General features: G+C 43.0%; 1 protein-coding gene across 1 annotated transcript in view; it reads right to left on the minus strand.

Moving 5' to 3' along the window:
* The window catches only part of LOC124799883, a 190,904-nt gene that overhangs the window by 67,706 nt on the left and 107,404 nt on the right, over window positions 1–15,794 (minus strand). Inside the window, exon 8 of the mRNA XM_047262953.1 lies at window positions 11,982–12,013. Within this exon, the coding sequence (XP_047118909.1) occupies window positions 11,982–12,013 (32 nt within the window). The remainder of the gene's footprint in view (window positions 1–11,981; window positions 12,014–15,794) is intronic.

Consider the following 15,794-nt stretch of genomic DNA (forward strand, 5'->3'; position numbering starts at 1 on the left):
GAATAAACAGTGTGGGAGATGAGAATAGGGAGGAGATGATAGGACAGAAGGGGTGGAAACTGTTGGGTGGAGGCAGTATCTTACCATAGGTTGCAGCCGGTATAACAACGGAAGCGGAGAATGTGATGTAAGGATAACTCCCATCTGCACAGTTAAGAAAAGCTGATGGTGAAGGGAAGGAACCACATGGCTTGGGTAGTGAAGAGCCGTCAAAATCAAGTGTGTTGTGTTCAGCTGTATATTGTGCCAACAAGTGGTCTACTTTGCTCTTGGCAACAGTTTGGTGGTGGCAGCTTCAAGCTGGTGGACAGTTGACTGGTAGTCATACCAACAATTGCAGCAGAGCTGGTAAATGACATGGCTGCTTTCACAGGTGGGCCAGTTCCGGATGGGGTAGGATACATCTGCGACAGGACTGGAATAGGAAATGCTGGGTGGGAGGATTGGGCAGTCTTGCACCTAGGTCTTCCACAGGGATATGATTCCTGGGGCAAGGGGTTGGGATTGGGAGTGACATAGGGATGGACTAGGATGTTGTGAAGGTTGGATGGGGAAAGGAACATCAGTTCACGAGGTGCGGGAAGGATCTCTGGTAGGATGCCCCTCATTTCAGGGCACGATGATAGGCAATGAAGGCCCCGGCAAAAGATGTGGTTCATTTGTTCCAGTCTGGGATGGTACTGGGTGATGAAGGGGACATTCCTTTGTGGCTGGTTCTTGGGTTTGGAGGGAGGATTGGAGGGGGGGGGGGGAATGGCATGGGAGATCTGTTTGAAGACTAGATCTAGGGGATACTGCCTGTCTGTGAAGCCCTTGGTGAGACTCTCAGCATATGGAGCAAGGGAGTTTTTGTCACTGCAGATACACTGTCCCAGAGTGGCCAGGTTGTATAGGAGGGATTTTTTTTTTTTTTTTTTTTTTTTTTTTGTGTGAAAGAGATGGCAGCTGTTGAAATGCAGGTGCTGTTAGTGGTTGGTGGGTTTAAAGTGGACAGAGGTGGGGATGGAGCCATCAGAGAGTAGGTGGTCAACATCTGGGATGGAGGCATGCTGGGTTGAGGAGGACCACATGATGCAGATGGGATAGAAGGTGTTGAGATTGTGAAGGAATGAAGATAGGACGTCTTGGCCATGAGTCCAGACCATGAAGATATGGTCGATGAACCTGAATCAGACTAGAGGTTTGGCATTTTGGGAGGCTAGGAAGGTCTCTAGATGCCCCATAAAAAGGTTTGCATAGGAGGGGGGTGTCACAATTTGGTTGCCCATAGCTGTGCTGCAGATTTACTTCTATACCTTCCCTCAAAAGGAGAAATAGTTGTGGGTTAGGATAAAGTTAGTAAGGTGTATGAGGAATGAGGTAGTGGGTTTAGAGTCTGAAGGACATTGTGAAAGGTATGTTCAATATCGGTAAGGCCATGAGCATGAGCGATTTTGGTGTATAGGGAGGTGGTGTCAACAGTGATAAGTAGGGATCCAGGAGGTAAAGGGATGGGGATGGTGGAGAATTGGTGAAGGATGTGGTTGGTGTCCTTGCCATGGGAAGCTAGATTAAGGGCAACTGGTTGGAGGTGCTGGTCAATGAGGGCCAAAATTCTTTCAGTGGGGGCACAACAACCAGCCACAATGGTATGTCTAGGATTGTTGGGTTTGTGGATTTGTGGATTTTGGGGAGCATGTAGAAAGTGAGTGTGCGAGGTGACATAGGGGTGAAGAGGGAAATAGATTCAGGGGAGATTTTCTGGGAGAGTCTAAGGCTTTAAGAGGGATTGGAGGGGATGGGATAGGATCACTCTGGCAGATTTTATAGGTGGAGGGGTCATAATTGGTGGAGGCCTTCAGCCAGGTAGGCACTGCAGGGTGTCGTAACACATTCTCTGCTCCCATAATCACCCTGGTCTCAACCTATGGGAATTATTTTTTTTTTTTTTTTTTTTTATTTTTATTTTTTTTTTTTTTTTTATGGTTTTAGGGCACAAAACTGCTATGGTCATAACTGCTACAGTCATAAGTGCCCATTCTGTGGCTTAGTGAAGGTTAAAAAACCGAAATTTAAATTAGCTGCAATGGGAGCAAAACTCAAGGAGGAGGGAAACTGAAAACGGAAGGAAATCTTAGAAAACAGCTATTGAGAGGGGGTTGTATACCCCGAAAAGAGCTTCAAATGACCGATGATATCTCACTGACACTGATAAACTCATGGACGCGATTGGCTGAGGGCGCGTCATCTGCTAAAAGGGAAGATATGTCAGGCGACAGCTGTAAACGGGCACATAGCAGATTAAAATAGGGGCACTGAGGTGAAAGGTGTCTCATCATCCAAGGTTGAGAGCAGTGGGGACAAAGTGGGGGAGGATCATCACTTAAAAGATTTCGATGGCTAAAAAGACATTGCCCAATCCAGAATCTAGTTAAAATTACCTCCTCCCAACAATGGGTCCGGGAGGAAGAGGTCCAAGCACAGGGAAGAGGTTTTATGTCTCATAATTTATTATCAGGAAGTGCATACCAATGTGTGTGATATAAAAGAGCAACATCATGACATAAAATGCACTGTAGATTGGCAAAAGAAACCATGCAAACAGTGGGCCGAGGAAGACAGACTGCAGCCTTTGCCACTATATCAGCTGCCTCATTTCTGCAGATACCAACACGCCCTGGGATCCAGAGGAATGCCACAGAGACGCCCCCCAAGTGGAGCATGTAGAAGCAGTCCTGAATCCAGTGGACCAGAGGATGGACGGGATAAAGAGCTTGGAGGTTGAGAAGAGAGCTGAGTGAATCCAAGCATATAATATACTGTATCCGTTTATGGTAACGGATGTATTGGACAGTCTGGAGAACAGCATAAAGCTCCAAAGCAAAAGCCAAACACTGGTCGGGAAGCTGAAATCGAACAGGGGTGTCGCCAACAATATAGGCACTCCCAACACCAAAGGTGGTCTGAGGCATCAGTGTAAATAAATGTGGCATCCGGCACTTGTGCGCATAGAGGGGCAAATGCCCGACAGTAAACTATAGGGGGAGGTACTATCCTTGGGAAGCTGGCAAAGGCCACGGAGAAGTCAGGTCTGAGTGTGAAGCCAAGGTGGCACCATACCCCCATTGGTCAAGAAAGTTTTAGGAAACAGGAAGGAAAGGGAATGTAGCAGTTGACAGAAGTGGCATTGAAAATAAGGGCATGGGATGGATGAGCAGGCATGGAAGACAGATGACTAGCGTAATGACTAGGAAGGACAGCTCGCTGATTAGACAGCGGAGGTTCAGCAGTCTCAGCGTAAAGGCTCTCCATGGGTCGGTGTAAAAAGTGCCAGACACTAAACACAATCCACGATGGTGGACAGAGTCTAGACGCTGAAGAATAGACGGCCATGCAGAGGAGTAAACTATGCTTCCATAGTCAAATTTCAAGCACACTAAGGCGCGATATAGGCAGAGGAGGACCACTCAGTCCGCTCCCCAGGAGGTACCACTCAGAACACGGAGGGTATTGAGGGATCGCAGACAGCGAGTCGAAAGATATGAAACATGGGAAGACCAGCACAGTTTTCTGTCAAACATAGTCCCAATAATTTGGCAATGTCCACGAATGGAAGGTCAATAGGGCCTAGATATAGTGAAGGAGGATAAAAACTCCATATGTCGCCAAAAATTTACACAGACGGTCTTACTGGGAGAAAATCGGAAGCCAGTTTTGATGTTCCATGAGTGGAGACAATCGAGACATCCTTGAAGACATCCTTCAATAAGGCTGGTCCATTGGGAGCTGTAGTGGATTGCAAAATCTTTGACAAAGAGGGAGCCTGAGACATCGGGAAGGAGACAATCCATAATGGGATTTATGGCAATGGCAAAGAGTACAACACTTAGCATGGAGCCCTGGGGCAACTCGTATTCTCGGTAGAAGGTACAGAAGAGAGTAGTGTTCAACTGCACCTTAAATGTGCGCTCTGTCATAAATTCACAGATGAAAAGGGGTAGCTGACCTCGAAAGCCCCAAGAGAACAGTTTGCGAAGGATGCCTGTCCTCCAACAGGTATCGCATCCCCCTCCAGATCAAAAAATACAGCTACCGTTTAGTGTTTCCTGAGAATATTGTTCATGATATAAGTGGAGAGAGCAACAAGATGGTCAACTGTGGAACCATGGTTTCAGAAACCGCATTGGGTGGGTGTTAAAAGGTTTCGGGACTCCAGCCACCAGCCTAAACAGCAATTTACCACATGCTCCAAAACCTTACAAACACGACTCGTGAGAGAGATGGGGCGATAGCTAGAGGGGAGATGTTTGTCCTTTCCAGGTTTCAGAACAGGAACGACGATGGCTCCCGCCATCTTCTGGGGAAGGTACTGTCAGTCCAAATTCGATTATAAAGGCAAAGGAGATAAAGCAGGCTATTGTATGATAAATGCGGAAAAATTTGGACATAGATGTCATCCAGTCCTGGGGCAGAAGAGCGAGAGGATGAGTGCGCGTGTTGGAGTTCTCACATAGAAAAAACGGTATTACAGTTTTCGCGATTTTGAGAGGAGAAACCAAGACGTCGCACTTCAGCTGCTTGTTTCTTCAGGAGAAAGGCTGGTGGTTAATGTAAAGAGCTTGAAATCTCAGCAAAGTGTTGACCCAATGACTTGGAAATTGTGACTGGGTTCACTAAGGTATCTCAGTCCAGAGATCGGGGAGAAACTAGACGTGCCAGATAACTGTCAAATTCATCTCCATACTACAGATGAGGGAGTGAAGGTGTTAAAGGAACTTGTAAAAAAGTCCCAGCTGGCCTTCTTGCTATCACGGAGGATGTGATGGCATCGCACACATAACTGCTTATAGCGAATACTGTTGGCCAACGTAGGATGATGGCGCAAAACGTGGGAGAGCACGTCTCTTCTCATGTATTGCATCATGGCACGCCTTGTTCCACCAAGGAACTGGGGGCCGCTGGGGCAAAGGGGAGCTACGCAGTATTGAACGTTCCACGACTGTAAAATAACTTCTATAACACGAGTGACCTTATCATTGATGCTAGGAAATTGACGGTCAGCAAATGTTGCTAGAGAGGAGGAAAGTGTCCAATCAGCTTGGAAAAACTTCCAGTATCTTGGGTGAATAGATGGCAGTCATGGTTGTAATCGAAGGACACATGGAAAATGATCACTCGAGTGTGTATCAGCAAGAGCAAACCACGTAAAGTGCTGAGCTAGCTGAACAGTACGGACCAAAAGGTCCAAATGAGAGTAGGTTGACAAAATAGTAGATTCCTCAGTACTGAGACAAACAAGATAATCTTGGTGGAAGAGGTCAATCAATAGGAAGCCTCTCTGACAAGGATGCGGAGATCCCCAAAGCAGGTGGTGGGCATTGGAAGTCCCCAACCAGCAAATAGGGGGTGGAAACTGACCAAGGACATGAAGGAGATCGGCTCTTGCCATTGGTCTGGACGATGGAATGTATATGGTAAAAAGAGAGACTGTGTTGTATCCATAAAAGAGTTGTGTAGTAATGTACTGTCACTGCACCCTCCACCCAATGGCTTCCAGCCCCTCTGTCCTATCATCTCCTCCCCATTCTCATCTGCCTTCCTTTTTATTTGGTGCCCTCTGCCAATGCATCCACCAATCTTTCCCTTCTTTGCTTCTTTTTACTCCACCTCCCTGCCCCATAACCTCCTGACACTGTGCCAGTTGGCATTTTAGTCCCTGCGTACTCCACAAGATAACATTTGTCTCTCACCCACTCATACAATACTATCCTTTCCCCTTCCTCACCCCCTACAGGTTACTGCTTGCATCACACGTGATAACTGCAGTCTGGCCTGAGATGCTGGAGTTCGTGGTCATGAAATTTATTCCTGTTTAGTAACTTGCAGTCTCAGAGTACAGTGAGAAATCAGTACAGCAACTTTTAGTGTTACTTTATTCTCCTTTGGCATATTTTGTATACATTTCAAACTCAGTAGCGCCATTTGAGACCTTATATCTATTTATACAGAGTATGGTATGGCAAGGGACTGTGCTTGCTGTGAGCAGACACAAGGAGAGTTGGCTGCTGCCCGTTAACAGCTGGTAGCTGCGTTGGCTACCCTCGACAAGCTTCTAGCTAACTCAAAGTTGCGGTGATGTCGGGGCACCAGTGACAAGACCTGCGACACCTTTGGTGCCATTGGAATTGCCTGGTGACCGGGATGTTGCTGCAGCTACTGATACGCAACATATGAGCGGTCTGTCCTCACTCCAGAGTGGGTGGCAGACAGTAGTGGGTTCGCGTGTCACTGGGCAGAAGGTGAAAGAGGGAGCAAGCTGTGTGGATGGCTCCCTACGTCTTAGCAACAGGTACGAGATGCTACCCAGTGTTGTTGATAAGTCTGAGCCAGCATGGGATGCCTCTCCTGTTGGGCCAGCAGTCAATTTCCCTGCCCAGTCCGGACAAGTACTGAGGGTGGGTATGCTTGTCATTGGGAGCTCCAATCTTACATGGGTGATGTAGCCCCTCAGGGAGATAGCAGGTGAGGCAGGAAAGAATTCCAGTGTGCATTCGGTATGTTTGCTGCGAGGTCTCATCCATGATGCGGAGGAGGCCCTGTTGATGGCTATCGAGCACACTGGGTGCAACCGGCTGCACGTAGTGGCACATGTTGGCATAAATGACACCTGGCACTAGGGTCCTGAGGCCATCCCCGGCTTCTTTTGGCAGCTGGCTGATTTGGTGAAGGCTACTAGCAATGCACGCAGGGTGCAGGCTAAGCTGTCTGTTTGTAGCATCAAACCCAAGGTTGATTGTAGTCCTCTGGTTTGGAGCAGAGTGGAAGGTCTAAACCAGAGGCTCAGATGACTCTGCAACAGTATCGGATGTGAATTTCTTGCCCTCCGCTATTGGGTGCAGAATTGTAGGGTTCCCCTTAATAGGTCAGGCGTGCACTACACACACGAAGTGACTACTGGGGTAACAGAATACGTGTGTCATGCACATGGGACTTTTTTAGATTAGAGAACCCCTTCTGTGGGATCAAAGACGATTTGCCGGTTAAATCAGTCACAGTGACCTTAGAGAATCTTGGTCATCACAGATCAGAGACAGAAAAGATTAATATGATTATAGAAAACTGCAGGAGCATCCAAGGAAAGGTCACAGAATTAGTATCATTTACTGAAGGTTATAAAGCACAGGGAACAGAAAGCTGGTTGAAACCAGACAGCAATGACAACGAAATCCTAAGTTCGGATAGGAATGTTTATTGTAAAGATAGGTTAGTCGCCAATGGAGGCAGCATGTTTATTGCAGTAAAAAATTCGATAAAATCTAGCAAGGTTATCATGGATTCAGAATGTGAATTAATCTGGATGAAATTGAGTATCAAATAATGGTCAAAACTGGTGATCAGATGCTTTTATAGATCACCTGGCTCAGGATCTGTAGTTGCAGAGCACTTACGACAGAATTTGCAGAATATCATTAGTAATTTGCCCGATCATGCTGTTTTAATAGGAGGTGACTTCAATTTGCCAGGTACAGGTTGGGGGTGTTATGGAATCAAAACTGGTGGCAGAGATAGGGATTCATGTGGAATTGCTCTGGATGTCTTGTCCGAAAATTACCTTGAGCAGATAGTTAGAGAACCAACTTGTGAGGGTACCATCTTAGACCTCCTGGCAACAAACAGACCTAAACTTATCGACTCAGTTACATGGAGGAAGGTATCAGTGATCATATGGCTGTGACAGCACCTATGACGACGGGACCTACAAGGAATGTTAAGAATGGTAGGAAGGTAGATTTGCTCAGCAAGGGTGACAGGATACAAATTTCAGAATATCTCAGCACTCAGCATCAAATATTCAGTGATGAGAATAAAAGATGTGGAGAACAAATGGAAAAAATTCAAAGGCATCGTTCAATATGCCCTAGAATCCAAAACAGAACAACTGATTGCTGCACTTTATAATTTATAAATGATGATGAAGTAATGAGGGCAACACAAACACCCAGTTTCTGGGCAGAGAAAATCCTTGACTTGGCCAAGAATTGAACTCAAGACCCTGTGATCCACAGGCAGCAAAGCTAGTCACTAGACCATGAGCTGTAGATGCCAAGGTGGGCTCATTAGCGCCACTTCCTATGCCACTCACTCAATACCTCTCCCTCCCACCAGTCACCCTCCTTTCAGTACACTCCTCCTCATGTCCCCACCTACATCTATATCTACATTTATACTCCGCAAGCCACCCAACGGTGTGTGGCGGAGGGCACTTTACGTGCCACTGTCATTACCTCCCTTTCCTGTTCCAGTCGCGTATGGTTCGCGGGAAGAACGACTGTCTGAAAGCCTCCGTGCGCGCTCTAATCTCTCTAATTTTACATTCGTGATCTCCTCGGGAGGTATAAGTAGGGGGAAGCAATATATTCGATACCTCATCCAGAAACGCACCCTCTCGAAACCTGGCGAGCAAGCTACACCGCGATGCAGAGCGCCTCTCTTGCAGAGTCTGCCACTTGAGTTTGCTAAGCATTTCCGTAACGCTATCACGGTTACCAAATAACCCTGTGACGAAACGCGCCGCTCTTCTTTGGATCTTCTCTATCTCCTCCGTCAACTCGATCTGGTACGGATCCCACACTGATGAGCAATACTCAAGTATAGGTCAAACGAGTGTTTTGTAAGCCACCTCCTTTGTTGATGGACTACATTTTCTAAGGACTCTCCCAATGAATCTCAACCTGGTACCCGCTTTACCAACAATTAATTTTATATGATCGTTCCACTTCAAATCGTTCCGCACGCATACTCCCAGATATTTTACAGAAGTAACTGCTACCAGTGTTTGTTCCGCTATCATATAATCATACAATAAAGAATCCTTCTTTCTATGTATTCGCAATATATTACATTTGTCTATGTTAAGGGTCAGTTGCCACTCCCTGCACCAAGTGCCTATCCGCTGCAGATCTTCCTGCATTTCGCTACAATTTTCTAATGCTGCAACTTCTCTGTATACTACAGCATCATCCGCGAAAAGCCGCATGGAACTTCCGACACTATCTACTAGGTCATTTATATATATTGTGAAAAGCAATGGTCCCATAACACTCCCCTGTGGCACGCCAGAGGTTACTTTAACATCTGTAGATGTCTCTCCATTGATAACAACATGCTGTGTTCTGTTTGCTAAAAACTCTTCAATCCAGCCACACAGCTGGTCTGATATTCCGTAGGCTCTTACTTTGTTTATCAGGCGACAGTGCGGAACTGTATCGAACGCCTTCTGGAAGTCAAGAAAAATAGCATCTACCTGGGAGCCTGTATCTAATATTTTCTGGATCTCATGAACAAATAAAGCGAGTTGGGTCTCACACGATCGCTGTTTCTGGAATCCATGTTGATTCCTACATAGTAGATTCTGGGTTTCCAAAAACAACATGATACTCGAGCAAAAAACATGTTCTAAAATTCTACAACAGATCGACGTCAGAGATATAGGTCTATAGTTTTGCGCATCTGCTCGACGACCCTTCTTGAAGACTGGGACTACCTGTGCTCTTTTCCAATCATTTGGAATCTTCCGTTCCTCTAGAGACTTGCGGTACACGGCTGTTAGAAGGGGGGCAAGTTCTTTCGCGTACTCTGTGTAGAATCGAATTGGTATCCCGTCAGGTCCAGTGGACTTTCCTCTGTTGAGTGATTCCAGTTGCTTTTCTATTCCTCTGTTTGTCCCACCCATTTCACCTGATAAAACCCCTCACCTATTACTATATTTGTATAATTCTTAACAATATTACTGTGGAAAAAATGGGATTAATAGGTAAGAGCAAATTACAAAAGTACTGTGGACATCACAAACATTTATGACAAGTTTCCCTCAATAAAGCCTCTAGGCCACATGCAACATTCCTGTATGAAGGGAAAGGAAGTGATGCGAATCGCAAGTTTTCCTTTTGGATTAAATCTGAGGTTGCTACACCTATTAGAATCCTCCATCAGCATTTCATTAAGCTTTTCTTTTGAAAAGGAAGTTGTATGTTGAAAATATGCCAAAAAAAAAAAAAAGAAAAGAAAGAGCCTTGGGCAGAATATTGCCAAATCCAACGAGAATTACCAATTCATTTAAAATTCATTAAAGTAGACAGGAAACCAAATTTAAGATAAAATCTATTTTATTATTAGGACAAATTTAGTAGGGAAAGTTCAGGAAGAATGTAAATACTTTTGGCACAATGGAAACTACTCACAGAAAAGCAGAAGCAACAACTCAACACTTCTGCTATTTGGTGACTAATTCTTAGGGTAATGTAGAAGACATCAAGCCTGAGACCCTAGTAGGATCTTGGTGATAAGTAATTGTCAAGAGCTGCAAAATAAGCAGCAAATAATTGATCCCCCAAAATAATACAATTTTATAGAAAACTTTGGAATGATTAAACCTTAAACAGCCCCCACATGTTCTAGTTAGTAAATAGTTGGTAATTGATTGGAATTGAGATGACAGTTACTACCAGGATTTTTTTGGCAATAAGAGAGACATTGCTTCACCACAGTATGGGAAAGAAACTCATCTCCCTCATTAAGCCACTCAAGAAATACAACTGCACTTGCACTCTTAATCTTCACGTGTACTTTCACCACCCAAGATGTACAAAGTTTCATACAGCTTAGTGTTCAACCACAATTCTCAACAGAGCCATAATAGAAACATCTGTAAGCTCTAGAATATTAGTTTGGATACTATACTTGTATTACTCTGCTCATTTCAAACATTTGGCCTCCCTTCACCTTTCCTTTACTTATTGCAGTAGACCCACAAGTCTACCACACCTGACAGCTAATTTCAGCAACAGTATAGCAACTTTCAATTAGAAATATAAACATTCACTAATTTTGCAACCAGTATGCTTTGACACACTTTTGTTTGAAGGCAGACAATATACTGATATGAATATGAATGTTATATTCCCAACAGACCATTTAACATCATTACAGAGATACAAACCAATGACTATTGCCAATTGCCTTTTTTTATGTTAACAGAGTCTTCTGTCGGTTCTTGGTAGAACAACATTATAATAAATGAGAAGCACCAGTTTGCTTTTGTTCTACAATATTTTATGGAGATGTATTTTGGCATACTTTTGCGTTGTTAAACCAAATGTGTTGGTTGACTTTGCTTTTTGTCTCAGTAATCTACTATGAAAGACAGATAATTGTGCTGTTGTGGCACATTTATCCGACTTTTATAGTAGATTACTGAGACAAAAAGCAAAGTCAACCAACACATTTGGTTTAACAAACAGTGTTTGCAACGCAAAAGTACGCCAAAATACATCTCCATAAAATATTGTGCTGTTGTGGCACATTTATCCGTCTTTTATAGTAGATTACTGAGACAAAAAGCAAAGTCAACACAACACATTTGGTTTAACAAACAGTGTTTGCAACGCAAAATTACGCCAAAATATGCCTTTTTTTGCATGAAATTAATACTTAATTTTGAGCTGCACTTCCTTCATCCAAGATTGTATAATATACAAACCTATTTTCACTATAAAATAAAATTATGTAATACATGGCAGAATGTGATTTTGTAATTTATGAAGTACAACGCTACTGCAGAGCTAATAAAGAATGCACTAAAAGGTTAAAACTGTGTGATAGAATGGAACTTAAAATAAGATTCCTGCCTTTCACTAACAATGCTCTTGTAGACCGAACTACTTAGGAATTATTAATGATCCACCTTCACAGATTTCATTCAGTCAGCAACTCTCAGTTACTTTCCAAACTCCATAGATGTTCTCCTGGATATCTCATTAAATTAGGGCCACTGGAAAAATGGATATTGCAATGAATGGTACAAACTCAATCTGGGGATTGTTTCCATTCAGTAGGAGAGGGGTAAATGGGGGAACTACAGCTGTAAAGAAGGCAAATAGCCAAGACCAGATTGCAAGATGCCTGGAAACCACAACAAATGGAGTTAATTAATGAAAGCTTACCTGATCTCTCCTCTCCTTTAACCACCAGCTGCCTGGAAAAGAATGTAAACAACCAAATTAATGTGTTATACAATAACTAGATAAAATGAGATAGTGACAAATATTGTATCCATACCCAGTGATACAAGTGGTCTGTAAATGAACTTATTTTCAACACACTTAATGAAAATGCTAATAGTAATGCAATTTGAGACAACTTTTTAATGAATTCCTAAATTGCTGCTTGGCAGATTTCATGTAAAAAATATTGTTACTTATATTTACTTATTTTGTAGTCCAGCTTTCATCTTATCAGGCTCTAATCAAGGAAAATTATGAATTTCAAAACTTATAATATTCAATAAAATGTTTCAATGACTTTGAATTACAGGACATAAACTAGGAATATCAACAATTTAGGCAAAGATAGATTGCTACTTACCATAAAGAAGACATGTTAAGTTGCAGACAGGCACAACCAAAAAAATCAAAAGACACTTACATAAAGCTTTCAGCCACAGCCCTAATCAGCAAAAGAGAAACACACACCATTCACACAGGCAAGTTCACCTCATGCACACACGACCGCCAAATCAAGCATCTTAGGCCAGAATGCCACTACCGTGTGGAATGCAAGAAGCAGTTTGGAGGCAGGCAGGGAAGGGGAAGGGACAGTAGTATATGGACGGGGAGAGAAATCAACACTGTCTGGGCTGTGTGCAGGGACTAGAATGCCAACATGCACAGTATCAGAAGGTTGTGGGTTTGGGAGGTGGGGAAAAAATGAGCAAGAAAAAATTTAGAAACTACTATTACATTGTGCTCCTGGCGTAATTTATGACACATGTCTGTTAATTATGATTTTCTATATCAGTTCATATAAAATTTATGAATTGTGTGCACACGTGTGTTCATGTTGCAAGAGGAAATCAAATCAACATTGCATAAAAACATATGAGGGCTAGTGAACAAATTCAAAGTTGTGATTAAATTTAAAAAAAATATTTGTACAAAGCAAAACTATGAAAAATTGTAAATTTGAAGAACAATACTATGACAGCCATTCAATTGGGGCACTTTTTGTGTGGTGTTAATACTGTTGAAATATGTAAGTAATACAGGTCAGTTTTTAGTCGACACTCAGTCAGCATGTAGTAAGAGTAGCATGTTTAATGAATTCCTACATTGCTGCTTGGCACATTTAATGCAAAAAGGTTGTGGGACCATCTCAATCAGTAGTAGTATGTATTGCAAAGAGTATTTAATGTTCTACCTTTCAGTTTGTAAATAAAAATGAGTCTTGAAGAAAACGCCCGGCCACATCAATACTCGCAGCAGAAATGAACCCATAGGAAAGACAAGACCTCCAAAAATACACAAATATAACACCAATGTTTCACTTCAGCCAACACATGGGTAAGTTCTAAATAATCTGTAGCTTCCAGCTTCTCATTCAAACTGTAGTTAAGTGTATAAAAGTTCCATTTCATTAGAATAACATGCACACAAAAAATTCAGTTTTCCATAAATTGAGAAAATGAAAGTAACACTGTATTTCCTGATGCTTACTTTACAAGCAGGTATTCAAAATGAATAAACAAACAAATAACTACAAAGAGAACATTCACAGTTTGGTTTTGCTTTTAACAATGAAAAATAAAAATCTGCCAGCATTTCCAGTGCGGACCACTGCAAGACATGTAGGAAGAGCGTCAATGAGGTTCTGGAGGTACCAACAGGGATGTGGAGCCATTCCAACTTCAGTGCCATGGCTAGCTGCACTATGTTTCTTGGTTGAGATCCACAGTGCAAACAGCCTGATCAAGGTTGTCCCACGAATTCTCGATTTTGTGTAAATCTAGAGAACTTGTGGCCAGGGGAGTACAGTAAACTTATCCTGGTGCTATTCAAACCATGCACATACACTGCAAGCCATGTGACATGTTGCGTGTCCTGCTGGTAATTCCACCGTGCTGAGGAAAAACAAACTACATGTAGAGGTGGAGATATCCCCAAAGATAGATGCATACTTGTACTGAATCATTGTGTCTTCCAGAATGATGAGATCACACAGGGAATGCCACAGAAAGATACCCCAGACCATAACATACCCTCCTCCAGCCTGGACCCTTCCAGTGACTGTTGGAATGTGCTCCCTGTACACACCAACATCCATCTGTCCGATGCAGCATAAAACATGATTCATCTGAAAAGGCCACCTATCACCATTCAGCGAGCATCCAATTGCAGTATTGGTGTGCAAATTCCAGCCTTCATCAACAATAAACAGCAGTCAGCATGGGTGCATGAACCAGGGGCTTGCCATAGAGGCCCATACAAAAGCAACATCCACTGAACGGTCTTTGTGAAAACATGTTTGGTGACCCTTGGTTCATCTGGATGGTCAGTTGCTTAACAGTTGCATGTCTATTCACCTGTAAGCATCTCCGCAGCCATCGTCCACGCCTGTCATCTACGGCCCGTTACACCACAGTTGCCGTGCATGGTACACTTTAACCATGGCAGCACAGAAAAGTTTACACACACACACAGCCATTTAGGAAATACTTCCACACTTGGCCCAAAAGCCAATGTTCATGCCCTTTTGGATATCAGATAATCACCGTTTCCACATTACAACAAAGACTGCACTGTTTTCTCTGCCCCTGACATGCTTTATATACCTGTCATCCGTGAGCAGTTATTGCATATTGATGCCTAACATAGGCATTGGTCACATTAACATGACTGGACTGTGTATAACTACACAGGAGGTGAAAAACTGGACTGTGTATAACTATACAGCAGGAGAAAACTAACAAAAAAAAGGGCACTTAATTTTTGATTTTTTAAAAGGTAATGTTCATCAATAACTATTAGAACTAATACTCTACACTACCAGTTTATTCATAGTTCTAGGCTTGTCATTTCTCAACCGAATCACAAATAGTGGTTAAGTCGAAATACTCAAGACATGTTCTGCATCAGATCAATGGGAACAAAGGTATCTGTCTAATATCATAATGTAGGGTGTCCCAAACTTTTAAGATCAAAATTTTACAAACTTTGGAGGAACTTCAGCAGAATACTTTGCGGGGCAGAACTTATGAAAATTTAATTTCTTTATTGACATTTACGACTTACACAGCAATAAGCTAAGATCACAGTGATGACTGCAAGTCTCAATCTTATGCATTGGCCACCCTCTGGGAAAATCTGGAGCTGTGTTAGCCAGTGTTGTCAGACTTCAGACTACTACTCTTAGCTGCAGTGATGTTGTGGTACCAGTGGTGAAAGCTGCGACATCTCTGGTGCTGTTGTCAATCCCTGGAAAACCTGATCTCATTGCATCATCTGATGCACAACATCTGACTGGTTTGGACAATTGTGCATTCACATGTATCTGTGTGGAAGTTGCATGTGGGAGCTGGGAATATGGTCATCCCCTTGTGCCTTAGCAACAGATATGAAGTGCTCCCTCGTGTTGATAACAATCCAGCCAGATACTGCCTCATTGCCAACTTTCCTGCCAAGATCAGACAAGCACAGAGGGTATTTTGATCATTGGGAGGTCCAGCTTTAGATGGGTAAAGCACAAAAGAAGGCAAATGTACACTCAGTAAATTTGTTACAAAGTCTCGTCTGAGATTTGTAGGCTTTGCCAAAGGCTACTGAGTGTACTGGGTGTAAATGGATACATATAGGAGGTTGTACTACAATAATGGTGTCTACCTCCTGCAATCAGACCATCCTCAGTTCCATTATAGGGTTCGCTGAACTGGTGCTTGCCGTGTTCTTCACATGCAATGCAAAAGTAAGCCTCACTATTTGCTG

Source organism: Schistocerca piceifrons, chromosome 1 (assembly GCF_021461385.2).
Source record: "Schistocerca piceifrons isolate TAMUIC-IGC-003096 chromosome 1, iqSchPice1.1, whole genome shotgun sequence".
Lineage (NCBI taxonomy): Eukaryota > Metazoa > Arthropoda > Insecta > Orthoptera > Acrididae > Schistocerca > Schistocerca piceifrons.